General features: G+C 42.4%; 2 protein-coding genes across 2 annotated transcripts in view; one reads left to right on the forward strand and one right to left on the reverse strand.

The window, feature by feature from the left end:
- The window catches only part of SYN2 (synapsin II), a 165838-nt gene that overhangs the window by 89069 nt on the left and 48865 nt on the right, over window positions 1-27904 (forward strand). The window lies entirely within an intron of this gene.
- Window positions 768-27456, reverse strand: TIMP4 (TIMP metallopeptidase inhibitor 4). The gene is made up of 5 exons (XM_038148870.1): window positions 27207-27456; window positions 8809-8906; window positions 2888-3002; window positions 2119-2243; window positions 768-1103 (listed from the first exon to the last, which is right to left on the reverse strand). Exons 1-5 carry the CDS (start codon window positions 27349-27351, stop codon window positions 906-908), a joined length of 681 nt encoding a protein of 226 aa, XP_038004798.1. The 5' UTR covers window positions 27352-27456; the 3' UTR covers window positions 768-905.

Below are 27904 nucleotides of genomic sequence, written 5' to 3' on the forward strand. Positions count from 1 at the left end.
AAACCAGTGGAAGCAGTGTGAGTTATGCAATATTTAGTGCGGGTACTTTCAGGTGAGTTTCTAAAGTTTTAACAGTGCTGGGGTACAAGTACTGGTCATGTATTTCGGGAGGTTTTAAGGGCTGCAGCTGCCCTGAGGATGGAGATGGTTTTTGTAGTTCTGGGCAGTTTTAGCCTGTCATTGTTTGGGCTTGGAATTTGTTCCATGGAAAGCTTAAATCCATGGATTAATGCTTTAACCCATGGATTAAAAATCTGGCTTTTCCTTCAGCAAGTTGTGGTTAGTCCATAGGAATGCTGACTTGGGAAGGGGGTTTTGATTATCAAGGCTGTTTCTTAATCTTGTTATCAATGGAAGTTATAACTCTGTGGATAAAGGAAGCTGTGACATAAGGAAAGTACAAAATGTGGAGAACAGATTGTTTTAATCACAGAAGTGTTCAACTCGATTCAACAGATAAGGAAATATTTGTGAATCTTTTTTTTTTTTAATAGCACATTGTTATAATACTTTACATATACACTGTACAATAATTCTTTCGTATCCAAGACTTTCATACAGAAAAAAAAAAAAATAGTTCTATAAAACATTCCGTAGTTCATCGGAAAGATTCGGAATAAAACACGGGGAGCTCTTAATCTGCAGGTTATCAAAACAGGGGGCAAAATTCTGGCAAAATTCGTTCTTGTACATTCATATTGGCAAAAACGGGATTTGTTGTGCCTTGGAGGACGTTGCCAGCCCTCTGTGCAAAGCATAACAGAGCAGAGCAGGTGCCTCCAGGAGGTTTGTCCCTCGTCCTGCCCCGGTGCCAGCCCCACGGGCCCTTTGGGGACACGGGGCCGGTTTCTGGGCGAGGCGGGTGGAAGGAGCCCCAGGGCGGTGCTTTGGGGAGCGCTGGGCGCTCAGGGCTCGCTGATGTCGATGAACTCCTTCTCGGGGGGCGGCCCCCCCCGGTACCAGCTGCAGGTGCCGTCGCTGCGCTTGATGCAGGCGTAGTGGCGCGCCTGGTGCCCCGAGAGCCGCCGCTCCAGCAGCCAGTCCGTCCACAGGCACTCGTTGGGCGCCGTGATGGAGCAGGGCACCGTGTAGCACGTGGTGATCTGGGGAGACAGGCCTTCAGCACCCCGCAGCCTCCCTGGCACTGGGGTGTTCCCAAAAATGGGAATTAACGGGGCCTATTTACAGTTATCTGCTCTGCACTCACCCCGCAGCCTCCCTGGCACTGGGGTGTTCCCAAAAATGGGAATTAACGGGGCCTATTTACAGTTATCTGCTCTGCACTCACCCCGCAGCCTCCCTGGCACTGGGGTGTTCCCAAAAATGGGAATTAATGGGGCCTATTTACAGTTATCTGCTCTGCACTCACCCTGCAGCCCCCCTGGCACTGGGGTATTCCCAAAAATGGGAATTAACGGGGCCTATTTACAGTTATCTGCTCTGCACTCACCCTGCAGCCCCCCTGGCACTGGGGTATTCCCAAAAATGGGAATTAACGGGGCCTATTTACATCTACCTGCTCTGCACTCACCTTGCAGCTTCCTTTTGACCGGGGTTTATTCTCAAAAATGTGAATAAGCAGTGCATATTTACATCTACCTGCTCTGCACTCACCTTGCAGCTTTCTCTGACCTGGGGTTTATTCTCAAAAATGTGAATAAACCGTGTTTATTTACATTTGTCTGCTCTGCACTCACAGCTTCCTCTGAATGGGGGTTTATTCTCAAAAATGCAAGTAAAGGGTGTGCAAGACAACAGGCATTGCCGTGCTCTGCACTTGCCTTGCAGCTTCCTTTTGACTGGGGTTTATTACAAAAAATACAAATAAATGGTGTTTATTTACATGTATCTGCTCTGCACTCACCTTGCAGCTTCCTTTGAACCAAGGCTCATTCTCAAAAATGTGATTTAACATGATTTATTTACATTTATGTGCTCTGAAATTAGTCTGACTTGCAGCTTCCTCTGAACTGGGGTTTATTATCAAAAATGTGAATAAACTGTGTTTATTTACATTTATCTGCTCTACACTCACATTACAGCTTCCTTTGAACCTAGGTTCATTCTTAAAAATACAAACAAACAGTGTTTATTTCCATTTATCTGCTCTGCACTCACCTTGCAGCCACAGCCCATCTGGTACCTCTGGTTCAGGCTCTTTTTCTGAGACAAGGATAAATCATCCCACGGCTCAATGTAGTTGCACAAGTGGATCAGCACTTTGCCATCACTTAAAATTTGGCCTGCAGCATGGAAAACACAAAAAATCAAAGCAATAAAAGTGCTTTCTAAATATCAGAAGTGCAAGAACACCTTGAGCTTTTAACTAATTGCACCTAATTAGTCACACTTTGAAATTTTTTAAATTCATTTAATTATAACAGAGAGAATGTGTTCTCCTAATTGCATGCTGGATGGATGTAAAAGATTGAAGAAGGATATTTTTTCTAAAGATGTTGATAACCTGCCAGCAAGGGGTGGATGCAAATGCAGTTAAACTGGATTTTAGGAGTGTCTAGAAAAATCTGTAGTTACTTGGAACCCCAGACCTGCAGACACACAGGCAGGTGTTTTCTCATTATGCGCCTTTGCATTCCTGGGAAAATCAGTGCTGTTGGTTTTAATTAATAATGGCAAATACTGAATCAAAATTCCTTCTATTTACTGATTATATCATGATTGACCTTCCCTTCCCTTGGAGCTGCTCTGAGTGCTGCAGGAAGGGTGGAAAACACACAAGGTCACGCTATAACTACAGCTGAACACAATTTTTACATGCTGTTGTGTTTGTATTTACTACATAAATGCATTCCTTTGCATATTTTAGCAAATTCACTCTAAGCAGCCCTTCTGAATCCCCAGGAACATCGATTTTGCTGCATTTTACCTGTTAGAAGGTACTGTTTTTTATTGTTGGCTTCTAGTTTCACTCCACAGAGTGATGAATCAAAAGGGGTGTAGACATACTGGACATCCTTGAGCTTTTCAAATCCTTTAAACATCTGAAAATGATCAGAACCAGAGTCAGTAGTGGAAAACAAGCATGAGAAAACAGTTGCAGAAAAGAGCTGGAAGAGATACAGGGTGAGTCTCTTAGGGAAGGCTCCAAAGTCTGAACTAATGTGAGAAAACACCAAGAACTGGACTTGTTCTCTACACTTAATGAAATTCATCCAAGAGTTTTAGGAGGGAATTAAGTAGGTCTTGATTTTTTAAATTATAGCTTTTAAAATGTGCTGTTTCAGTGTATTTCATGGATTGTTAAAACCTTCTCTTCAGTTTATATTCTACTGGCATATTCCATTCAAGGAACAATGCAGAGACAGCATTCACCCTGACCAAAATGCAAATATTTCTCAGTGTATTCCTCTGGGGAATTTTCTCTTGGTCACTGGAGTTGTTGGGATCTCCTGGGACACCAAATGTGCTGAGGAACTGAGCATTTCCTCAGCATTGTTTTCATATTTGGTCACTAAAGCAGAGTGGTTCTCCATATCCCAAATTCTCACCAGTGGGACTATCAGAAATGCAGGGCAACCCCAACGAGGGGAGAAAGCTGAGGAAGACTCTATCTTATTAGAAGGTTAATTAATTACTGTATTATACTATATTATTTTCTACTCTATTACACTGAATCTAAACAAGCACTCAACTCAATTGTTTAGAATTTTGTGACTGTCAGCCCACAGTCCCGACACACACACTTGGATTCAATTGCTCAGTGAATCAAAACACTGACACCAGAATCTAATTACTAATTCTTTTCAGGTAAACAATCTCCCACAATGCATTCCACTTGCTTTAAAACACAGCAGCAGTAAATGAGATAAGAATTGGTTTTCCTTTCTCTGAGGGTCAGAGCTGTGATTCCCAGAAACATCTTTGGGAAGCTGTGCCTTGCTTTTCTCTGTGCAGAGAAATACAGCTACATGGAACCTTCTCAAATAACCGCTGGAGAACATCACCCAGCCCTCAGGATTTCCACCCTGCCAGCCCCAAAATGGAGAGATTTGGGATCAAAGCCCTTTTCAGGCTGGCTGCCCCTTAACCAGCAGTTTCAAGCCCGAAAAGAAATCAGAAATGAGCCATTAAAAGATGCAAACAAGCTGAGCTGTGTCCAAGGCCAGCGAGGAGGGAGCAGAAGGTGCTGCTGAGTGCCTGTCATCACCTCGTGTGCCACCACCAGCCCGGTGACATCATGCCACGTGTTGACAGCTGGGGACAATGGCAGGGGCTCACGGCTCTCCCAGTGCAGCTGGTGTCCCTGGAAAACGTGTTTGTGTTCCTCAAGCCCTCCCAGGGGATTTAAATAGCACAGGCCACTAGAAAATACTCTGTAATATGTTGGTTTTTCTGAAGCTTTATTTATGGAGGGGGGAAAGAAGCCAACGTTGTTGTCACCGCGCGGCCGATCCAAAAATATTAGCTGGGATTTGAAATGCTCTGGAGAATAAAACAAACAGGCCCAGACAGACCAAAACACAAACCAAAGGGGCACCCTGTCCAAAGCAGCAGTGGGAATCACAGAAAATCTGCAAAATGAAGGGGGAAATGTGTCTGTACAGGGCCACCAGGTGAGCTCTGCAGGTGAACTTTGCCTCAAGCTCTCTCCACGCTCAGAAACCCTCAGGGCCTCGTAGGGAACAAATTTTCCATGGATATCTCAGCTTTGGTCTCAACTTTGGAGGCTTTGTGCACACCTTGATTTAGCTGTAAAAACCTTAAATATCCACAGCAATGCATAGTGGAGATTTAGTTAATATTTAAATGAGTTTAGTGTTCTGTTGCAGGTTTTTTGGTTGCTTGGTTGGGCTCTTTTTTGAAATTAGTGCCTGACTTATCTCTGGTTTTGACCTATATAATTGTTACAGCATTTCTAAAGAGTATAATCTTGTGTTCAACTCAGTAAATCATATTTAATCTTCTCAATCAAATTCTCCCTTCTCTAAAAGCATGGATATTTCTCTGCAGAGGGGTAAGGTGGTTGGCTTTGGTTCTGCATTGATGCGTGGTCCATGCTCACCTGAGCTCCTGGTGGGACTTTATTGGAATAGGAAAACAGGGTGAGGAGTTGGGGGATAGAGAGATGTGAACCTGCTACTTAATTCTGTATGCACACTGTCCCTGTCCTCCTGAGGGGTGGAACCAGCACCAGCACATGGCTTTGCCTGAAGATTTTAGGATGAGTGTGATGGTCAAGTCAGTTACAAAAAATATTATGAAGAAATATTCATAAAATAAAAAATTAATGCATATATATCACATATTATCTCCTCTCTTTAATATAATGCTGTAAATATTGCAAAAAGAGAACATTAATTGAAAACATTTATGGCTTCTTGACATGCTGACCCATTGCTATAAAATGAATAGCCCCATTGTTATTTTATTTATTTCTGAAAATGAATATCCAAATTATATCTAATATTTCCGTCTAGAATAGCAAGGTTTTAATGCTAAGCCTAATGCACTGGATTTAAGATGAGAGAAACAGGATTTAAGCCATCCCATTAATGGAACAGCTCAACAGCCCTGAGAGCAATAGAGCACAGAAACAGCAGCATTGTGCAGAATGTTACAGTCAACCAAAACCTCCAAGGGCTCTGTGTTCCCTGTCCAAGAGGGGACAATCGGTGAGGAAAGTGTGACTGTCTGAGTGGTCTAAAAGCCCTCCCCAAAACTCACACTGAGGTGATAACTTTTGTGAATTTTGGTGCTAATTTTTGATGCATTTTACAGCTCAAAAGAGACGATTGGAGGGTCTGTTCTTCCCTGCTGTGTTACATAAAGCAAACTCTCTGCCTGTCCCCCCCTGGGCATGCAGAGCACCTCGAGTGCTGTGTCCAGCCTGGCCCCTCAGTTTGGGAAGGACCTTGAGACCCTCGAGCAAGTCCAGAGGAGGCAGCGAGGCTGGAGAGGGGCTGGGAGCACAAACCCTCTGAGGAACGGCTGAGGGAGCTGGGGGTGTTAGCCTGGAGAAAAGGAGACTCAGGGGTGAGCTTATCACTCTGCAGCTCCTGGAAGGTGCCTGTGCTCAGCTGGGGCTGGGCTCTGTCTCCAGGCAGCACTGACAGAACCAGAGCACACAGCCTCAAGCTGCACCAAGGCAAATACAGGTTGGATATCAGGGAAAAGTTTTTACAGAAAGAGTGATAAAGTTCTGGAATGGCTGCCCGGGGAGGTGCTGCAGTCACCATCCCTGGGTGTGTTTAACACAGCCTGGATGTGGCACTGGGTGCCAGGGTGCAGTTGAGGTGCTGGGGCTGGGGTGGACTCGATCTTGAAGGTCTCTTCCAACCCAATGATTCTGTGAATTCTGTGATTCTGTGAATTCTGGATTACCCAGAGCCCTGTGTTCAGGGCCATTGGCCATCCAAAGGACCCTGCAACCTGTGGGACTGCAGGGCATCAGGAGAAAGCAGCAGCAGCACTTGAGAGAAGATTGGAACGGTGAACAGAGGATATCCTCACCTTTCACACTCACTGTGGGGTTAAATTCTTTAAAATGCTGTCACCTGAGGTGAGACAGGGTGTGCTCAAGCTATTGCTCTGAGCTCAGCTGCTCAGCAAACTGAGTAATTGTTCAGCATGCTTAATTTTTACCTCAGTTACATTCCTTGGATGGCACAGGTTACTCCTCCCTGTCACTCCTGTGGCGTTTATTGGGCACAGTTGCCTTGCTGGGTTTATTTTGGTGCCACACTGGGTGCACAGAGGGTGGGCAGGTCACAGAGCTCCTGTTTTCCCACCAAAATCCTTCCCTTCCCAAAATCCCTCCCTCCCTGGAGCAGGGAGCTGGGTCCTTGGGCAGGGGAAGGTTTGGTCCTTGGGCAGGGGAAGGTTTGGTCCTGGGGCAGGGGAAGGTTTGGTTCTGAGCTCGCTCTGGTCAGGAGGAAGGATTTGAGGGGTGGGGGTTATCACAACCCTTCTCTTGTTAGTCTAAACTGAATAAAATTTTTAAAATGCCTCTCAGTTTCCCCATCTCTGGGTCAGGAAAAGAGTGTTGTGTGTTATGATGTAGAGCATCTTTCTTTAGAAACACATCTCTGCTTTGTCCAGGCCTGGCTGACTTGGAATTAAAGAAGCACCCAGTGTGGCACCCAAATAAACCTCTTCTGCTGCCTGAGGTTGAACAGACCTCCACTGGTGAAAATTAGGGAGAAACTCCAAAGCAGCTTCAATACACACATCTATTTCAGAGATTTCAGTGTGATAAGAATGGGATTATAGGCTGAAAATAATCACTCAGATTAGACTTCTCATTCTTCTTGTTTGTGCTGAGGTAGAAGATTTGCATTTCTCTCAGGCTCCTGAAGTGCTGCAGAGTAGCAGCAGAACATTGAAGTGCCAGTGGGAGGAAAGGGAATTCTCTGGCATTGATGTATTTATTTCTGAAAGGAAACATTTGAATATATCCTTAACATTTAAGAAGATGGAAAGTGGCAGATGGTGAAGCTTTGGGGTTTGTTTTAGCAAGGTAGGGACTGACTTGTTGAAATTGTTGTAAAACCTCACCAGGAGTCACGTGTGATAACCATCCTGTGAATACTTTGAGATGTTCTTGTTCACCAGAGATTCTCCCCACTTAAACTCCTGTGAGGGGATTCTACCAGTGGATCCAACTTGAATGATTGAATTTTTATTTTTTTTAATCTTGTAGCCGTGTATAATGACCTTCTAAAGTGTTCCCAGTAAATGGAAAAGTGCAAAAATTATAAAATAATATTCAGTGAAAAATGAGAGACGAAACTACCTTGAAAACCAACCCGCCTCACCTGTGCACACTCACACATTTTAATTTAGAGAGATTACCTACTTCTTGTGTGTTCCAGAGAAAAGTAAATGATCATTTTAATGATCACCATCATGATCATTTTAACTCTCATCAGTGAGAGTTTGATGGTGACTTCCATGGGCTCAAGACATGTCCTCTTAAATTGTATTAATGAATATATCTCCTTATTGGAGCTGAACAGAGGGTGAGGAAACCCTGTGAGATTCTGAATCTGTGTCTTTGGGTGTTGGCTTGCCCAGCAACCTTCAGACAAATGGATTTTGGTTTGTGTGAGTATGAGGGAAGGACTCCTGGCCCTGCAAATATCCCTGTTCACAGCGAACAAAGGGTTTGCTCCCTCAGCTGGAGATGCTCCCCTCTCTTTGGAAAGTTTGGATCATGCACAGGTGATCAGGAATCCTCCAAACCCAGGTGTGCTGACACCACTCACAGAATGAAGCACGTGTTGGGTGCCTTCAAAATCACAAATAACAAAATTCTTCATCAAAGCATCATTATTTACCAAAAACCTCCTGAATATATAAAAAAACACACCTCCTGAATATCATTATTTAGGAAAATTCTTCATCAGAATATCATTATTTAGCAAAAATCTCCTGAATATTAAAAAATAAACCTCCTGAATATCATTATTTAGCAAAATTCTTAATCAGAATATCATTATTTAGCAAAAACCTCCTGAATATCTCTCAAGTTCCTGAAGTGCTGCAGAGCAGCAGCAGAGCATCAAAGTGCCAGTGGGAGGAAAGGGAATTCTCTGGCATTGATATATTTCTTTCTGTAAGGAGACATTTGACTATTTCTCTAAAATTTAGGGATTCATTAAAATTTTCCTTTTCTTTTTTTCTTTCCCTTTTTTTAATCCCTCCTGTGATTTATTCATCTGGGTCTAACTGTGGGGGCAGCTGCAGCCTTTTCCAGCTTTCCCAGCATTTTGGGGTAAATTATTTTGGGCTGAAATATGCAGAGGTTATCAGCATTGAACTTCAAAAAAGCTGAGTGATTCCATGTACCTTTATTTGTTTGATTTCATACCGGATCATTTTGTGGGTATCAAGGGGATCATCACTGGCAGGAACCACCTTTTCACTGGATATTTTTGCTCGGATCACTGGAAGAGAGAGAGAGAGAGAGAGAGAGAGAGATTTAAATGCACGTGAGCAGATGCCAAATTTTACAAGCAAAAATTAAAATTGTATTGATAGATTTTGGCATTGTTTTGACACTTCAGGTACAAGCAGATTTGAAAGATTTTACCATAAGAACACCAGCTGAGCTCCTGAAAACAAAAGTAAGTGGGCTGTCTGTGATGGAAATGTGAATTCCCAAGAATCTGGAAACCTGATTGATGTTACCACTCAGTTTTGACAAAAATTGTCCATCAAAATCTCTGGAAGACTTGGATCCCATAAAATTTGACAAAATGCCCATCATTACAATCAGTGAGCAGAGGAAAGGGACATGTCTGTTGATCACAGAATTGTTGATCAAATAAATAGTAAGCCCCTTGAAGTAAGCCCCTGAAAGCCTGTGCCAGGCAAGATGAAAGCATTGGTTTCATGCATGAAATTAGAATAATAATCTTATATTCACTTTTCTGGGGTTCAACAGAGCATGCCATTAGTTGTGTTGACCTGTAGAAATCAATTACTCCCTGTTTAAAATGACTTAATTTATTTCCTGTTCTTTAATCAAGGAGAGTAGGAGATTTTATGGAAAAAGAAATGGATTCTTTTCCCCTCTCCTTGTTTGAGGCATCTCTTTTGTGTGTGATGTTTAAAATACACCAGGACTCTTTGGAAAAATTAAAATTACACTGAGTTGCTTGGTGCCACCAAGACAAATGCATCAGAACACAGCTTGGATTTCAGCTGAGCAGAACTTTGTTTGGCACAGCTAACAGAACATACCCATTTCCTCTTTGCTCTTCAATTTACTTATTTGGTCAGGAAGCACCATCAGAAGAACAAAAGCAATTTCTTTTCTATTCAGTTTCTTATCTTCTGGATTAGATGTCTAATAATAATTAAAACCACCTTAAAATTGCATATGTTTCCCTTTACAGGGAAAGCTAAAGACAATAAAAAAGCAGAGACGTAGTAATATTCATTGTTTCATTGTGGTTCTAAGAATATGGAGCATGGCCAAAATTCCACTGGGGATTTTATGCCCCAGAATTAGTGAGAGCCCCATTTTGCTCCCTTCTGGATGGCCACTGCTGCAGCTCCTGGGTTAGAGCAGCCTGTTCTTGTGGAGAGACACTGGCAAAGCCAGAGCAGAGCGAAGTTTTGTGACGCCCAAATCACATGTTCCCTCCCCAAAACACCCCAATTTTTTTACTGTATTGACCTCATTTTTTATCATGTTTAACATCATAGCTAAAGAAAAGGAAGAGGAAACCCAGGCTGAAACACAGCCAGGTGGAGGTCAGTCCCACCTAACCCTGGACAATTCCCATTTCCCCACTAATTAGCTGAGCAAACTGGATGGACTAGTCAACCTGTTAAATTAGTGTTAAAATCAACGTGTTCACGTTATTAAAGCTGCAGATGCCTGCAGCTTCCAGGCTCCAGCAGGATGCTCCCTCCATTAAACCCTTCTTGAGGAGCATTTTGGACTTGTTGGGAGGAAAGAGTTCTGTTCAGCGCAAGCATTAATTTATCCTTTTTAAATTCCTCATTTCACGTGGAATGTGGCAGCATCTCTTTAATCATCTGCAGATGTGAGCAACCCCCTAAATTAACTGTGTGTCTGCAGTGCTCTGATCTCCTTCCAGGGGAAAAGGGCTGTGGGTTGGGTGTGCTCCACCCTGCTGGCAGGGACAAATTAGGATGGGGCTGCTTTGTTTTGAGATGCTCTCCTTTGCATCATTACTCCCTTAAAAAAAAAAAAATATATATAAGGGATTTCTCATTAAACAGTCTGTTCAGTTCTGAGGGAAAGGGCTGAGAAAACAACATTATTTTCTCAGTACCATAACACACTTTATGTGCAGGAAATCTTTTCCTGCCTACTCAGTGTAGGATAATTAAAACTGCTTTCCCCATGTGTCCCATGTTGAAACATGGTGCATTTCCATATTTTATGAAATTCTACTTGTTGGCACATGAGAGGAAGGTTATGGATAATCCCTGCTAGCTCCAGGGGTCTCCATGGAGCTGTGCAAGGCTGAAAGTGCAACGTCCTGGGGCTTGTCATGCAGAGATCTTTTAGTGGGTGTGTAGATGAAAATGAGAAGCATTTTTGTGTTGTGTGTGTGTTTCATTTGTTTGTTAAAGAGAAAATTTCCAGATGGCAAAGGAGGACAAATTGAGATTTTTTTTTTAACAGTAAGGAAGTTTAATTGTCTAAACCTTGAGCTTTGTGGGTTTTGCCATTCTATTCTCCTGAAACCAAACGCACAGAGATCTTTTGGCGCCTTTTAATTCTTCTTGGGCTCCTTTTTATTTTTATTTTCTGTGCATTAATATTTTTTTGCCATCAGTGTCGTCTGGCTGTCTCCTCAGACCTCTGATTCATGTGGTTGCTCCTGTTTTTAACCACAAGCACTTCCTGCTGGAGCATTCCTGGGCATCTCCCTCTGCTCTCTGGTGGCTCAGGGGGCTCAGGATTCCTCCGACTCTGCACTTCTTTCAGGACATGGTTTTGAGCATTCCAGGGCTGCCTTGGCCTCTCTGTGTGAGTGAGAACAGCCCCTGGTTGTTCAGTAATAATGTCATTTTAGCTGTTATTGCTTCCTTATGAGGAATTTGCATCTATGGAATACATAGGCACGGATTTCACGTTTCGGTGCCAGTAATTCCGAATGCCTGGGATTCGTTCTGCACTAAAAATACAGACTTTAACATTTCAGTAGGAGGGTGTAGCTCTTCTGTGAACTCGACTTTGATAAAATGTCATTTTCTATCCTCACTTTGCAGCTGGAGGTTGTCTCAGCTGGCTGAACTGGAAAGAAATGAATTTGAGGTAAAGGAGGACAATGCTCAGCCCTTGGGCACTCTCCTGAAATGTGTTAAGAATATTTTTACTCCTTCTTTCCTGAATAATAATGATCCTCTCCCAACCATTTGTAAATCAGTAGGAGATCATTTTAACTGGGTAAAACACAGCACATATTTAGTTTATCATTTGATGGATTTGTGTTTATACAGTCAGGAGAAAAGTGTCAGGGTTGGTACAATACAGAAGCGTTTAATTGCAATAAAGGCAGAAAGATAGGATCATCCACTAACCTGGGTGATTTCCTTCTGGAATTAGCTACACTAATTAATACTAATTAAATAAACATCACCTTATGTGTTAGAGATTTTTGTGATCATGAGGAACTGCTTTTATTACAGCTGTATTTCCTTACTCTGAGGGAATTCCCTGCCATGAGATTGATTTTGCTCCACCACAGGGACAAAACCAGTGAAATATGAAGGGAGAGAAGACACAAAGAACTGAGCAGGCACTGCAGGGCCCATTCCAAGGCACAGATATGGATGGAATCTGGATAAACCAAAGCCTTGAAATTAATGAAAAATAAAATATTTCTATAAGATATATGAATACTAAAATATTAGAATAGAATAACATTTTGTATTAAACTATAATATACATTAATGTTAAAATATAATAATATATAATTAATATATTGATTTACTGACATTAATATACTCCCCAAAAGTAGTGTCCTTTTTAGACTCTGAGTTATTTCTAAGGCAATAACTGAGGGGAAACTGTTGAGTGAAGAATTACTCTCATTGTTACAAGTTGGTGTTATTAAACAAGACATTCTGTATTACAGTATTTAATATTTTATATAATATAACTGTACTTAAACAAGTACAGTGGTGAGATTATCCTCAAGCTACTTTTCACAGTCAAAGTTTTAGAAGACAGACAACTTTACTCAGCTAAAATAACCAATCTTACTGCTCCTTCAGAAAGGAAAGCAAATTGCAGTTTAGCCCCCAAATAAACTTTATAATCCTAAGAAGCAGGAGGTAAAGGAGAAGGTAAAAAACTGATGAACAAAGGAGGTCTTTTCCTCCACTGTCTCTTAAGTACCAGAAACTGCATGGTGAAAAATAATTATTCAAGAAGATATTTAAGATACTGCTGGACATAAGAAGTAGAAATTCAATAAATTAAGACATTTAGGATACTGCTGGACATAGAACAAGAAAATATGTTATATATAACTCCTTATGTGCATTCCTGTTTTAAACATATAAATAGATAAATAGATGAATATATATAGGCATATTGAGGAAGAATCTGGGTTTCTGTGCCCCCAGTTCACGTCACGTTTTTGACAGGCTTCACCAGAGCTCTGTGAACAGAAATGTGATCTCCACCTTTTCTAAGCAGCCTTCCTCTGCAGAAATCAGGAGAGTTTCATTCCTATCTCACAAGTTTATAACCACAATCAGCTCTGCTACAAAAACCTTGAAATGAGACTTCAAAAACTCTGTTGGCAGGAAAAGATGTAAGCTACTAAACAGATATCATCAAGACTCATGAAGCTCTTTTTTTGCTCTTATATTGTAAAGGCTCAATTTAGCCCTTTCATTTAATTACCTAAAATACAAAGAGTAAGTTTTGGGCGCTTCTTTCCACCTGTCTCTTTCGTGTCTGACACTTCAGTCAAGCTGCTCTTAGATGTTTTTGGAGGGACAAGGAATAAAAGGCTCAAGGAGGGGGAGCTAAATGAGAATGAGTGGATGCTACATGGTTGGACTGAGGATGGCATTCTAAATATAGATAAAAAGCATCCAAAAAGTGTTTTTCTGAAATAGGCAGAGTGTGCAGTATGAAATGCAGCAGAGCTGTGGACACAGAATATGTGATGTGCATCATTTTGAAGGCCCTTATACTCAAATTAACTTCTCTCTAGAAAAATCTGACCTTTCACCAAAATGAAAGCACTTTCCTACACAACATGCAGCTCTTTCTGCTCACTCTTCTGCTGGAAGATTATCTCAAACTTCTGTCATCTGTCTATCTATCTGTCTATCTGTCTGTCTGTCTGTCTATCATCTATTTATCAGAACTTCTTCCCTCTTTGGGATGCAGGAGCTTAAAACATTTTTCCTCAAATGAATTTATTGAAAGAGGATTTTTCCTCATTGCAACACTTTTGTGAGATCCAACACTGTTTTACACATCCAAAGGAATCCCAATAATTCTGTTCCATTTTTTTGCAGCAGTTCTGATCCCAGGCCACTCATGGTTGGAGCATGACATTGTGGTGTCTTGGGTTTATACACTGAAAGAATTTGTCTGAAGAACATGCAGAAGAGTCCACATGAGGGGTTTGGAGCTGTGAAGGTCAAGTTTTCAGGTCCAGTGATTTAGAATAATAAAATAGAACTTAGAACAATAGAATAGAATTTGGAATAATAGAATAATAGAATAATAGAATAATAGAATAGAATTTAGAATGGAATAATTTTAGAATAATAATAATATTATAATAATATTAGAAGTATATTAGAATAATAAATCAGGGGAGAGCTGAACTGGCTCTGGGCTCTGCAGGCTGGGTGGCAATGGCTGTCCCTGTCCTTGGGGTGACAGGCTGGGGTTATTTCCAGGGTGATGTTTTTCCTCTATTCTGCTTTCTTAGCTGGCTGCAGCAAAATAGAAATCCATTCTCACTTCCCCTGAGGCAATTCTTACAATTTTACACCACCTGATAAAGATGTGCATGTCTATTTTTAAGAACTCCTTATTTAAATAAGTGTATCACTTTCTACGTTTCTTACTTTGTATATCCTATGATATACATGATATTCTATTTGATATTATGATACATAACATATGATATTACGGTATGTCATGTTTCCTTTTTTATAGATCCTAATTTATTTTGCAGTCATGTAACAGAAGCTTCCAGAACTGCTGCATTAACTAATCAATGGTGTAATCGTGATGATTTTCATTTGAATATTGGGATAAACCACCTAGAAATAAACCACCTAGAAATAAATCACCCAGAAATAAACCACTTAGAAATAAACCGCTTAAAGCAGAAACAGCTGAATATTGTGTATGAAAGTGCTTTCATTTTGGTGAAAGGACAGATTTTTACAGAGAGAGGTTAATTTGGATTTAAGGGCCTTCAAAATGATGCACATCCATCCATCCATATGTGCAGTGTTGGTGGTGCCACAGGTTTTGTTCCAGTCAGAACAAAGCTTAGCCAGGAGTTTTCCATTAACAAATTTCCTCAACCAGAGGACTGGTGATTTCCTTCAGGAGGTTGCTGTGGGATTAAGAAAGAAGGGTTTTTATTAACACCCTGTCACCACAAGTGCTAAAATTTGTATTCTGCAGGAGAAGGCTGGGGAAATGTGATAATGAGATGTTCAGCAGTGCCCATCTTCAGTTTGGGAGGGGAATGAGTTCACAGGGCTCAGTGTGATAGCAGAGTGAAGCTGGAAATCCCAGAAGAGAACTGGAATTCATGGGGGAAGCTGCTCCAGGGGGAATGTCTGTGTGCAGCCTGGCCAGCAAACACCACTGCTGCTCAGATTTGCCTCCACTTGAAGTCAGGCATCTGGAAGTGGCCAAGAATTTAAATGTGAGCAACCAGAAAGCAAAATAACTTCAAGTTTGTGAGCAGAACTCATCTACTGCAGTCACCTAAAGTCAAGTTATGGTAAAATAATGCAAGGAGTTCAAGAAAATCTCTGGAGAGAGGGTGTGACCACAGTATTTCATTGGCCTTTGTGTCTGGAGGGCACAGAAGCTGAACCCAATATGTTATGGTATCTTAGAGGAGAATAATGGTGAGAAATTCCACCAGAACGGCCAAGGAAGCCCAGAACAGGGTGGAACATGTTGGTTTCAGGAGCACACACAGATATGACAAGAATAATCTTTAGATAGGGAACTAGACATCTGAGACACTTCACTTTTCTTGCAGAGAGGGAACAAAGTCAGCAGGCAAAGACAGGGAATAATCAACCTCAAACAAGAAGAGGAATCTGCACAGAATTTGTCCCAACAGACCAAAATTAATGAACCCCCTTAAAGCAACACTGCACAGGATAGAATAGACACCTTGGATAGAATTCTAAATTAAACATGGTCTGTTGGCTGCTGATTTATATGGCTCAAAAAACCTCTAAAATGTACAAGAGGGCGTAAAATCCATAATTTAGAGCAACTGTCCCAACTGTCCCATTGCCACTCTCCCTTCCCCTGCCTTTTTCTAACTAAACATGCTGGATTGTTCAGTGGTGTCAGAGCTTTACTTGCCGTATTTGCTTATGTAAAGCTTTGATTCTCACCAATGAAGAGAGCAAAATAACTTGATTAGATATTAATGTGTACAGAAAATATTGTAATTTCTCAGAATACATATGAGAAGAAAGAAGCTTTGGTAACACAGATTGTAACTCTGGTTGAAGCTCCCAGGTATCACTAATAGTGCCAAAAAGAGCAAAAGTTATTGACTGATTGACATAAAATAATGTTTGAAAAGAATTTATTTCATACCTAATGTGTACCTTTACATACACACTGATATTTTTATCAGTGTGTGCACACGTATTTTTATCAGATATTTTTAGATTATTTTAGAGAGAATTCTGGGGAGAACGAAGGTTTTGTTTTCCTAGTGTTTCAGTATTTGATTTGCACATGTTGGCTTCCAGCAGGAGAGGCAGTGCTGCCGTGTCAGTCATTTGAAATCTCTGGGAATGTGTTCCATACATCCCTGGGAGCAGGGACCATTTCTGCCATGAGCAACCACCCCTGCCAGTGCCACCAGGGTGATTTTATGGCTCAGTAAATTGCCTTTAACCTGAACACATTATTTTATGTCCATCAGTCAATAACTGTTTAAGACCCTTCCAAAGCAAGTCCCTGAACAGCGAATATTCTGGGTTTATCTGCTCATGGCCAACTACACTCTCATGAAAGTGCCAATATTTTTATCTTTTTCCCACTTAAAATTGCCTTCATTTTTCTCTAGTCTGAGCCCAAAAAAGGAGGCTCTGCTGGTGCTGTAACTCCACCTCACATATTTTGAGGTAGTCTGTGTTGCATGGTAAAGGTTTGTACTCTGTGTTTGCAAAAGCTCTCCTGCTTTTTACTGCTTCAGGAATTTGCTTTGCAACTTGGTGGCATGTGAATCCTTGTCTTTATTTACAATAAATAGCCTGAGCTGAACTCAGGCAGCTCTCACTTTTGCAATCAATTCCTGTTTAACTGGATCTTTCAGAATCTGGTTGTCATGAGTTTACTGGGACACTCCCAGTCAGTTCCAGACCACCTCTGCCATGGGTGTCCAAGTGTTTCACCTCCAACTGGCTTTGTTGGGGGTTTTTAAAGCAAAACTTGCTGGCCACCATCATCACCTCTGGAAACAGTTCAAAATATCCATTTGTTAAATTCTTGTACAGAAGAATCCCAGTGTTGGGGCAGGGGTAGGCTGGAAGAGGGGTCTGGGCACTGAGCGAAGGCTGATGTGCATCAGAATGGTTCAGGCAGTGTTTGTGAGAGGCAAAAATGACTCCTAAACTCCCACAGGAGTGCTGCCAAATTACTGATGATGCTGCCAGGCTGGGGATGAGATGGATACAACACACTGCCAGGAGAAAAAATCTGGGAATTTTTTCCAATGGCTCCTGTGACAGCCTTGGAGTGCAGGTGTCCCACACAGCCTTTGATGCTTTCAACATCCAGGAGACTGCAGCCCTTCTTTTGCAGTGCTGATTTCAGAATTATTGCACAGCTTGGAATTGTTTCAGACTGCAGGAGAGAGAGAGATGTTTGCTTCAGGACCTGCTGAGGTGCTGCTCCATCCTGATTCTTTCAGCAGTGGAAACCCCACGTTTTTATTTCTCTTTTGAGAACAAGTCAGTGTTGAATGCTCTTTGAATGATCTTTAAACAGCTGGAAAAGAACAAATGTTTTTAGCAAATGGCCCATCTATCAATTAATCTTTCACCAGGACAGAGCAGCAAACAGTAGCTTCATTTCCAAACTGTAACTCAGCTCAGATGTTTGTGGCTGTGGGGTGAGTTCAGTTCTCGATGCAAACAGAACGAGCGGCAGCAAAGCTGCCCCAAAACTGAGTGAGGGTGGAAAAACCTTCTCCTCTGGGTTTGTAGGATGGGTTTCTTGTCTGTGAGTCTACATTGTCACTCTTGCTCCGCAGCTCCCAGACCCAAAGTTGAGGAATCTTTAGTTAAGAAGGTGTTTCTGCTAGTTGGGACATAAAGGCAGTTTTACTTTTCCTGGTTTGTATTTTTGTTTCCTGACATTCCATCAATAAATGCTTAGAGCCAGCTGCATAATAACTAAATCAATCATTAGCACAATAATCAACTGAAGCACACTTTCTGAAATCATGAGAAGGAAAAATTGCAGAGCTTTCTGGACTATTTGAACAAAGGTGTTTTGGATCTGTAAGCACGAAACTTGTTGAAGAATGTAACTGTAACTGTAGCAGGATTTTCCCTTTATTCTGTGAAAAGCAATGTATGGAAGAGCATTTCTTAGTCTTGGTGATGTTTCCAGTTGCATGAGAAGATAAGGGTGGTGAGATAATCCAATCTGCAACTGAGAAATCAGAGCCTTACGGGGAACTTCGTGGCTTGGGCTAAAACTCCACTTCTGAGAAACTTTTGAAGACTGAAACCCACATAAATACTCTCCACGTTGATAAAGCAGACACCAAGGATGTTTTTCAATTACCTTGTGACAAGGATATTAATTTGCACTGCATTGTTTCTCAGGGTAAATGCTTTGAAGAATTTGATTACTCTGTAGGGTTTTATTGACCCTATTAGGGTTAATAATAAATCCTATAGGGTTATTTTATTAACCCTACAGAATTTATAAACAGACCTGTTCTAGTCTGCATCCAAACTGCATTTCCAGTTCAGGCTTTTGGGGTGTGGAAGGCAAATATTTAAGCTCATTAGGACTCTCAGGTAGGTCAGGATTTTGTGCATCTCTGTGTTTTTGGCTCAGGATGCACAAATTCCTCATGTTGAAGGCAGGAGTTGATTGGGTTTGCTTCCTTGTTAAACCAGAAGATTATGTGGATTTATTTTTTTTCTTAATTAGAAGAATACATTCAATTTATGAGAGTGAGGTTTTAGAATCTCATTTTTACAAACTTTCCAATACAAGAGATGAGTGCATTTTTAACAGAAGTGTGGGATTCTTTTAACTTAAATATCACCTAAAAACTACCCAAACTGATTTCCAAATGTTGTTCAAGGTCAGCTTTATTTTCACAGCTGCTCCTCGTGTTACCAGGAGCATTTCTCTCTGCTTCACAAGCCTCAGATACCACATCATTTGGCTGGTAATCAACATCTGCCTAATTTCAGCTGGAGAATAACACTCCCTTTATGCTCCAAGCCTGTAGGACAACATACATGATGTTATTGTGGACTTCCATTCATGGGGACACGGCCCTTCCTCGGGGTGGGCAGAACCCCACATTGCTGAAATCATTTTTAATGAGAAAATTTGGGATTAAAGTTGGCACATTAATAGGATTAAGAGTTTGGCAGCCTTTCATGGCCTCTGTTTTATATTATTTAGTCTTTGTTTCTAAGCTTCAGCTTTGTTCCTGCCCTCAGTGTGTGTAGAATGTTGTTTTTGAAATGATGGGGTTCAGTTTCCCAGAGTTACAACAAATAATTTTAAATAAAAGTAAATCAGATTTTTTGTTTTCTTCTCCTGAATTTAGAGCACACTCAGCAACAAGTTGCTGTGACTGAGTTACTTCTAAGTCAGGCAACCAGCACAGTTGTTCTGAAATTTCATTTTACTACCCAATAGCCAGCTCTGGTTGGTTTTTTTAAGCTAAATTAAGTTACATTTTTCAGCTATGTCCTAATTGACAGGAACATTGTACTCAGTGGGTTTGGCTCCTTAAAATCCCATCCTGTTGTTCAGTTTTGTGATGCCACCTCCTTTTACAGCCTCAGCTTTGAAGGGCTGGGAGCAGTGCCATGAAAATGCAGCGAGCAGGGGAAGGAGAGCTCAGCCTGGCTTTTCCCAGCACCAGCCCCATTTTCAGGCTGGAGCGGCAGAGCTCTGAAGGGCACTCATCCACAGAATATTGGGAATCATTTCCTAGAGTTGTGTGGGATTGGCAGTGTGGTTCAAGCCTTGAATTCAGCACTGAAAAGTGAGTTAGGAAACTAAATTTCCATGGGTTTTTCAAGTTCTCCAAGCATTTGCTCCTACCCTAAACCCTCAAGTAGATGCAGGGTTATTTGTAGGGCTTATTCAGGTCTTACTCTTCCTATTCCCAAACAGGAAATCCAGGCTCCATCCCAGGAAGCTGTTGCACTAACATTTTAGTGACATTTAATTTCACTATTTAGCTGCAAAAGGAAGGACTCAGTGCCATTCCCACAGCAGCATTCCAGGAATTCATTGAATGGGAATATTCAGGTTTTTCACTGGATATTCAGGTACGAAGGCACAGAATTGTAACCAGGGATTGACACCACAGCATTCCTGCAGCCAGAGGTTTTGTAGGATTTTTGCATTTTTAAAGCATTTAGAAGTTTCAGGCTGTGATACCAAGCAGTTTATGTGTACTGCAATTATTCCTGAGTTGCCATTCATGGGCATTTTTACCCATGATGGCATTTTACCCTTTGCAGGGTGCCAGGTATTTTTTCTTCTCTTTAAATGCATCAGCAGCTCCTTTAAACTAAACAACTTCTTAGAATTCGTGCTGTCAAGTTTTTTAAAAAAATTATTTGAAAGTGCTATTAATATGTATAAAAGTAAGGAAAAATAATTTTAATTTCTTTTGTACTTAGAGAAGTAAAGAAACCTTGTCTTCTTTTCTCTAGCTGAGTTTGACAGGTCACTGTACAGCCAAAATGGAATATAGATTAATTTCTCAATAAGTCAATAATTTTCTTTCATAATTTTTGTTGATGAACTTAACATTTGTCATATAACAAAATGTGGATAGAGGAATATATAAAATGTGGATATAAGAAGGATTGTGAATGATTCCTACCTGCCAGCATTGGTTTTCTGAGCACTGGTGGGACACACAGGACTGGAATTCTTTTTTCCTCAGCCCTTTGCTGAGGAAAAGGCTGAGATTTGCCTCATTTTCAGCCCCTCTGCATTAGCCTACCAACATCAGTTTTGAAATAGTTATAATTTTAGCTTCTCTTAAGAAGATTCATTGGTTCTGGAGATGTGGCTGGCAGCGCCCTCCTCCAGTGGCACCAGTGCTGCCTCCCCACTAAAATCCTCGCAAGAACCACACTCAGGTGGGTTTTTGCCTGTTCTTTGGGACAGAACTGGAACAGCACGACCCCAGTACAGCATTTCGGCCACCCAATTCCCAATTCTTGGAGCAGAATTTCAGCTCCCACTCCTGGGTGTGAGCCCTGAGGATTGGCAGCTGCACATTGGGAAGAAGCCCTGGATATGCGCATTACTGGCACTGGAAAGGTGCATTATTGGCAGTGGAAATGTGCATTACTGGCACTGGGAACATGCATTATTTGCATGGGGAATGTGCATTATTGGCACTGGGAATGTGCATTACTGGCACTGGGAATGTGCATTAGAGGCACTGGGAATGTGCATTACTGGCACTGGGAGTGTGCATTACAGGCACTGGGAATGTGCATTATTGGCACTGGAAATGTGCATTACAGGCACTGGAATGTGCATTACTGGCACTGGGAGTGTGCATTACAGGCACTGGCAATGTGCATTATTTGCACTGGCAATGTGCATTACAGGCACTGGAATGTGCATTACTGGCACTGGAATGTGCATTACTGGCACTGGGAATGTGCATTACAGGCACTGGCGATGTGCATTACTGGCACTGGAATGAGCATTACTGGCACTGGGAGTGTGCATTAGAGGCACTGGGAATGTGCATTACTGGCACTGGCGATGTGCATTATTTGCACTGGCAATGTGCATTACTGGCACTGGAATGTGCATTATTTGCACTGGCAATGTGCATTATTTGCACTGGCAATGTGCATTACTGGCACTGGAATGAGCATCATCACTGGCACTGGAATGAGCACCACTGGCACTGGTTTGCAGTCAGGGGAAGGAGGTGGTGCAGAGCACTGGGATCTGCCTCTGCTCAGCAGGGCAGGAAGAGAAATGAGTTTTCCCTGTTATGGAGAAGCCCAAAAAGCTGTGGGAACTGCAGGATTCCCTGAGCCCAGGTCAGGGGTGTCTGGGTGCCCCAGACCCAGGATCCTGCCAGGAGCTGTCCTGCCCAAGCAACAGCATCAAGAGCCCAGATTTTTAACAGGATCCACAAAAACCTCCACAGAAAGCCAAGGTTTGTGACACCACTGTCCTTTGTATAATTAAACTTGGCACAAAAGGGCGCTTTTAAAGAACCAAGGATCTCCAATTCCTGCGGTTCAAGGGATCCACTGCTTGGGTGGACACTGAGCCCCCAAACCACAAGGGGCAGTGGCATCACTGCTGAATTTGGTGTCAGACCTCCCTGAAGGGCTCGGCAGGCTGGGCAGGCAGGGACCAGACCTGCCCAGCCCCACTGCCCGCTGCCCGTGGGTATCACACAATAAAATAACAATGAAACCTGGAATGTCACTGCTCACCTTTCCTCTCCTCACTTGGAACAAGCACCATCCCTGTTTCCAATGCATTCCCAAAGCTGATTTTTCCCACCAGGCAAAAACTACTTCCCACCTAATAATGTACAAATTAATCCATTCCAGCACAAAACTGGATATTACATGGCAGAGAGGCAAAATTGTGGGACGCTGAGCCAGGAAGGTTTTCATTTGAAACTCAATAATGAAGAAATAGCATATTGTGATTATCTCCCAGAAGAGCTGACTCTAAAAACTTAATTCTGGTGTATTTAAAGAAAATTTGCACTGTTATGTTTAAATGTGATTAAAATTTAATATATCATCTGGCAGATCTTTACAATGCTTGATCCCCGTGATCTTGGGGGATTTTAATGGGCTGAAAATGCTGCCAAGCTCCAGCTGTAAAGTCTCAATCCTATTTTGAAATGTGCCACTCATCTCCAAAGCTGCAGAACTCCAAAGAGCTACACTCTTCTGAAGCCACATTTTACATATATATATGTGTGTGTTTGTATTCAAGACCTGTTAGTCATTGCTGTTCAGTAAAAATACAATTTTCAATGTACTTTTAAGAATAAACAATAAGATAGTTGAAATCAGAAAAAATACAACCAACTTTGAAGGGAACTGGGGTTACACAGCTAAGAAATGTGAAGTATTTACATATTTCTCCTACTGTCCAAAAAATAGCCCAAGGGGAAAAATCAACATGAATTTAAAGTGCCAGACTTCAGAAAGGAATCAGTGCTGCCCATAGCCCATTTTTGCCTCCAGATTGCCTGATTTGAAGCTCAAATTGGTCCAGCATTGAGGCCAGGATGACAAATGCAGTGGCAAAAGGGAAATCTGTTAGCTTGGCACTATCTGGTAAACTCAATTGCATCCATGTTTCTCTCCAAAACAAGGCAATTATCCGAAGAGTTTTCATGTGCTGGCTTGGCACTCCAGGGCCTCACTACTGAATTTGTTATCCAGCACCTCCTCCCACATTTTTATGAAGAGAAAACCTGGCCATTGTGGTCAGCACTGATAATTGACAGGGACATCTGTTTAATTAAACTTCTCCATTCCCAGGGCAAGTCCTCTGGGAAAGCAGAGCTGTCTGCTGGGGCTGAAGGAACTCAGCACATTTTAGGAGGGCCTCAGCAGCATTTAGAAGAGCCCAAGAGGGATGTATCTCTGTTTTTGTGTAAAAGGTGTGGATCTCCTGGTGCCAGGCACTTCCTACAAATGAGGAGTTACCTCGCTCTGGAGGGAAATTTAAAACTAGTGAGAAGCTCATGACAATTTCTGCAATCTGTATAGTGGGAATCGGAAAACAGAAACTTCCACAGACACTGAAGGGGTTGATCTGCAGCCTTGGAAGGAGCTTGGATTGATGTAAAAATACAATACACAGACATTAAGCAGAAAATCATAAACTTATGGTTCTGTAGTTGTAAGAATGTGCCTGAAGTAAGTGAGAAGCTGCACTGATAAGATGCTGAAGGGTTTGTAGGGTAGGGGTGGGGTTGTATGGAGTGAGCTGAGAGCTCAGAAGTTATCACAGGAGCGTTTGTGTGCAAGTGAGACAGAAGCCATTGGACAAAAGGATCTGCAGTGCAGCAGAAGTGAGTAAAGGCGATGGCTTAGAAAAGCAAAATGAACCCTGTGGCAGCTGTCCTTTGGGTTAGAAAGTTCTGTATTGCCTTCTAACAAAGAGCTTGTGGCTGCTCTTGAGCTATGGCCGAATGCTTGCTCCTCTAGAATCCCACAGCCCCTGAGACTGATGTTTGTGTGAGCTACAAATTGCTCCGAGCTTGAAAACAGTCCCACCCTTCATTACCAGCAGTGGTAATGATACTGTACAAATCACATCCTCTGAAGGCTCTGTGGGAAGATGAACAAACGCAAGGTCAGGTACACGGCAGGGCTGGAGCAGCACTCCTGATGTACCCTGGCAAATCCCACAGTCCTTCCCACCCCTCAACCTGCAGGCCTCTCCACCCATCCCTGATTTTGGGCAGGACCAGGAGCTCTCCCTGACTCCAGCTCTATCAGACATCCCCTGATCTCTCTCAGGTTCTGTGCTGCCTCTGGGCATCTAGAGCCACAAAACCTTCCTGGCAGTGAAGGACAAAGTGTCACAGCACCAATCATCTTAACAAAAGCCAGAGCAAAAGAGCTTGTCCCATCTTAATTAATTTCTGTGCTTGTTTTTCCTTGGATCTCTCAAAAATGCTGCTGCTGAGTGTCTTCACACATTCAATTGGAGGTTCAGGGAATGTCAATTCAATCTCTCCACCTCCATCATAGTCATGCTGGAAGAATTAAAAATATTGCCTTTACACAGTGGGGGAAGGACATATGATGGCTGGTAGCTCCATGAGCAAGTCTGAGACTATCTCTGGTTTTACTGCGGAGTTTTGGGTCAGGGCATCTTTATTTTAATAAGATGTGCCAGGAAATCCTGTGAGGGAATCCTTGGCTGTGTTTGTGGCTAGACAGGATGAACTTAATGAACTAATGAATTTAATAACAGAAGAAGTGGAACAGTCTCAGCACACAGCCGGGAGCGAGGTGGCCCTGAGGTCCCTGAGGCCACAGGTGTGTCCCCAAGGGCACAGGTGTGTCCCCAGACAGCTGTGGAGGCACAGCCCCAGTTCCCAGGGGATGAGCAGTGCCTGGCCAGGGCTGCAGCCCGGGGTGCCCCTTCCTGCCGGGCACAGCTCCTCTCCTGGGCACAAAGGCTGCTGGCACCGGCCTGGGGGAGCTGCTCTGCCAAGCTGCTCCCTGGAGCTTCCTCCCACACAGGACAGGCAGCTCCACTCCAGCTCCTTCCCAGGGGGCTCGCTCCGTTTGTGCAAAATGTTGGGGCCAAAGATTATCCAGTAATCCAGCCATGAATGCTCAGAGCAGGTTGTGTGTGTGTACATGCAAATACACAAAAATAATGTGCACTTATTGGGATGAAGAATTCCCTTCATCTCCCATTTTGTGATGTACAGAAATGGTATTTTAAAAGTATAGTGAACAAAGGGATCCTTGACATAAACATTCCTCAGCCAAAAGAGGAAGTTTACTTGGATAGGAATATTTATAGGAGTGAGAGCTTGAGCACCAAGTCCAAACATTGTAACATAAAACTATCGCAAGTATTTAAATAAAAAGTAGCATGATGTAGTAGAAAAGCTAAAAGTAGCATGATATGGTTCCTATTTGTAAAATACATCTAAGAAATGAGTAAATACTAATCTGTATAATAAGAATGGCTTCCCTATGAATGAAAATATTCATTAAGGTGGCCCACAATGAACATTTTGAATTTCCTCTATACTGTAAAATTGTTAATTTTGGAAAACTTTTACATTACGTCGGTTGAAAAGTTGTCACTTTCTCATGCACAGTTCAATGCACACATATTTAGTTGTTTATTCCCTTTCACTCCTTAAACACCCCCAAGTGTGTAATGCGTGGTGGAGGTGCCTCCACTAAAGGGATTGCTGAACACGGGCAGATTAAAAACCAATTTAACTGATGGCCACAAACAGAGCTCAGAGTTTGTCATGGCCACAAAGATTTTCTGTCAGGGCATAAAAGCAATGAATCAGTATGCAGAAGGTATTGCCTGCCCCATAGAGATGCTAATTCTGTGGCACTTTGGAAACTCATGTTCTACATTTACTGTTCACACCCCATGGAAGCTAACCAGCCTTAGCCTGAGCTAATGAAATCAAAAGGCTGCAAAATGTCACATTTTCTCAAAATGTCACATTTCCTCATCCCCCTGCAGCCTAGTTTTGAGATCTTAAGGCTCTTTCTATGAGTTGTTTGACAACCGTGGTGCTGCCTGGCTGTCATGAGGCACAATTGTCCCAAAGCTGGAGAGTTACGTTCACACAGAGCTGCTGCAGCCAGTTTATCTGCAGAAGATAAAGGGCCCATCAGCTTCCTGCTCCAGAAAATGACAGAAAACCCCAAGAATAAGTTAAAGAAAGTATAGAATAGCAGAACAAATCTCAAAAGTTCCAGCAAGTTAGCACTGGGGACTTATATTTTATGGTCCTTTGGGTTTTTGGTTTTGGGTGGGTTTTTTTTGGTTTGGTTTGGGTTTTGTTTTTTTTTCCCCCTGAAGAGCTATAAAAATATCTATATGAGCAGTTTACACATTGCAGGCATATTTAGATAGAATATTTTATACATAGCAGATACTACTGCATACAGCAACAGATATTTGAAAGCTCAGGTATTTTCTAAGTTAGGACCTAATCTACAAATATAGGAAATAGATGTTATATATAAAATATATAACACATATAAAGCATAGAAATATCTGTTGGATAGAATATATATAAAATATACACAAGATAATACATAAATTATATAAAATATGCGAAGGATAAAAATGCATTCGTATATAATATACAATGCACATAAAATATAGAAATATAATTATATATAATATATAATATTAAAATGGTATATATAGATATATAGAGATGTGTATAGATGTATATAGATATATATAGATGTATATAGATATATACAGATGTATATAGATATATAGAGATTTATAGATAGATATACATATATGTAGATATATAGATATAGATACAAAATAGATATAAAATATATAAAAAACACGTAAAAAATGAATAAAAAGCCACTCTCCAACCCAGCAATCCCAGCAATTTATAACCACAAACCCTTCTGGCAGCGCGCGGGAAGCAGAGCGGCTATTCCCCTGCGTTCGGGGCAGCGCAGAACAGCTCCCACCACCCGTTTCCCCACACCCCCGGCTGCAGCAGAGCCCCGGAGCGGCTCCGCGGCCGCGGACTCACCGAGCGCAGCATCGCACAGCAGCTGCTGCGGGTGCGCGGGCGCGCAGCTGCAGCCGGACACGGCCGCGGGCAGCGCCGCCAGCGCCAGCGCCAGCACCAGCGCTGCCCCTCGGCTGCCGGGGCTGCCGCTGCCCGCTCGCCTCATGCTCCGCACGGGGAAAGGCTCTGCCGGATGGGGATGCCGGGGATGCTCGCTCGGGATGCTCGCTCCGAGCGCTGCCGGTGCCCGCTGGCTCCAAAGCGGCCGGACATGGGACCGTGCTATTTATGGCCCCGGCGCCGAGCCCCGGCTCCGCCCTCCCGCGCTGCCAAGCTCATTTATTGGTGACATCGTCCCAAAGAAGCTCGGGAGTGGAAATGTTAATCGCCAGAAGCTCCCACAAAACCGGCTTTTACGTGGATCTGAAGCTGATTTTTCTGAGCGTTTTATCTCCTCCGAGTGAGTTTGCGTCCCGCTTGGATTTAAACGCCAGCCTTGCGATCTTGTTTTGGGCAAGTAAACAGAGCTGTCCTGTTTTACGCTCCGCTCGCACTCGCAGCCCCCGATCTTCCCCTGCACTTCTGGGCATTTTGCTGAGCTGCCGTCCTCGTTCGCAGGCTGGACAGAACTTCATTCACGAAAAGGAAACCTCTCAATGCTCTCTGCTTGTGAGCCTGCAACACCGCTGGTTGCAGGGAACAACCAATTGCAAATCAAA

This window comes from Motacilla alba, chromosome 12 (assembly GCF_015832195.1).
Source record: "Motacilla alba alba isolate MOTALB_02 chromosome 12, Motacilla_alba_V1.0_pri, whole genome shotgun sequence".
In the NCBI taxonomy this organism is placed as follows: domain Eukaryota; kingdom Metazoa; phylum Chordata; class Aves; order Passeriformes; family Motacillidae; genus Motacilla; species Motacilla alba.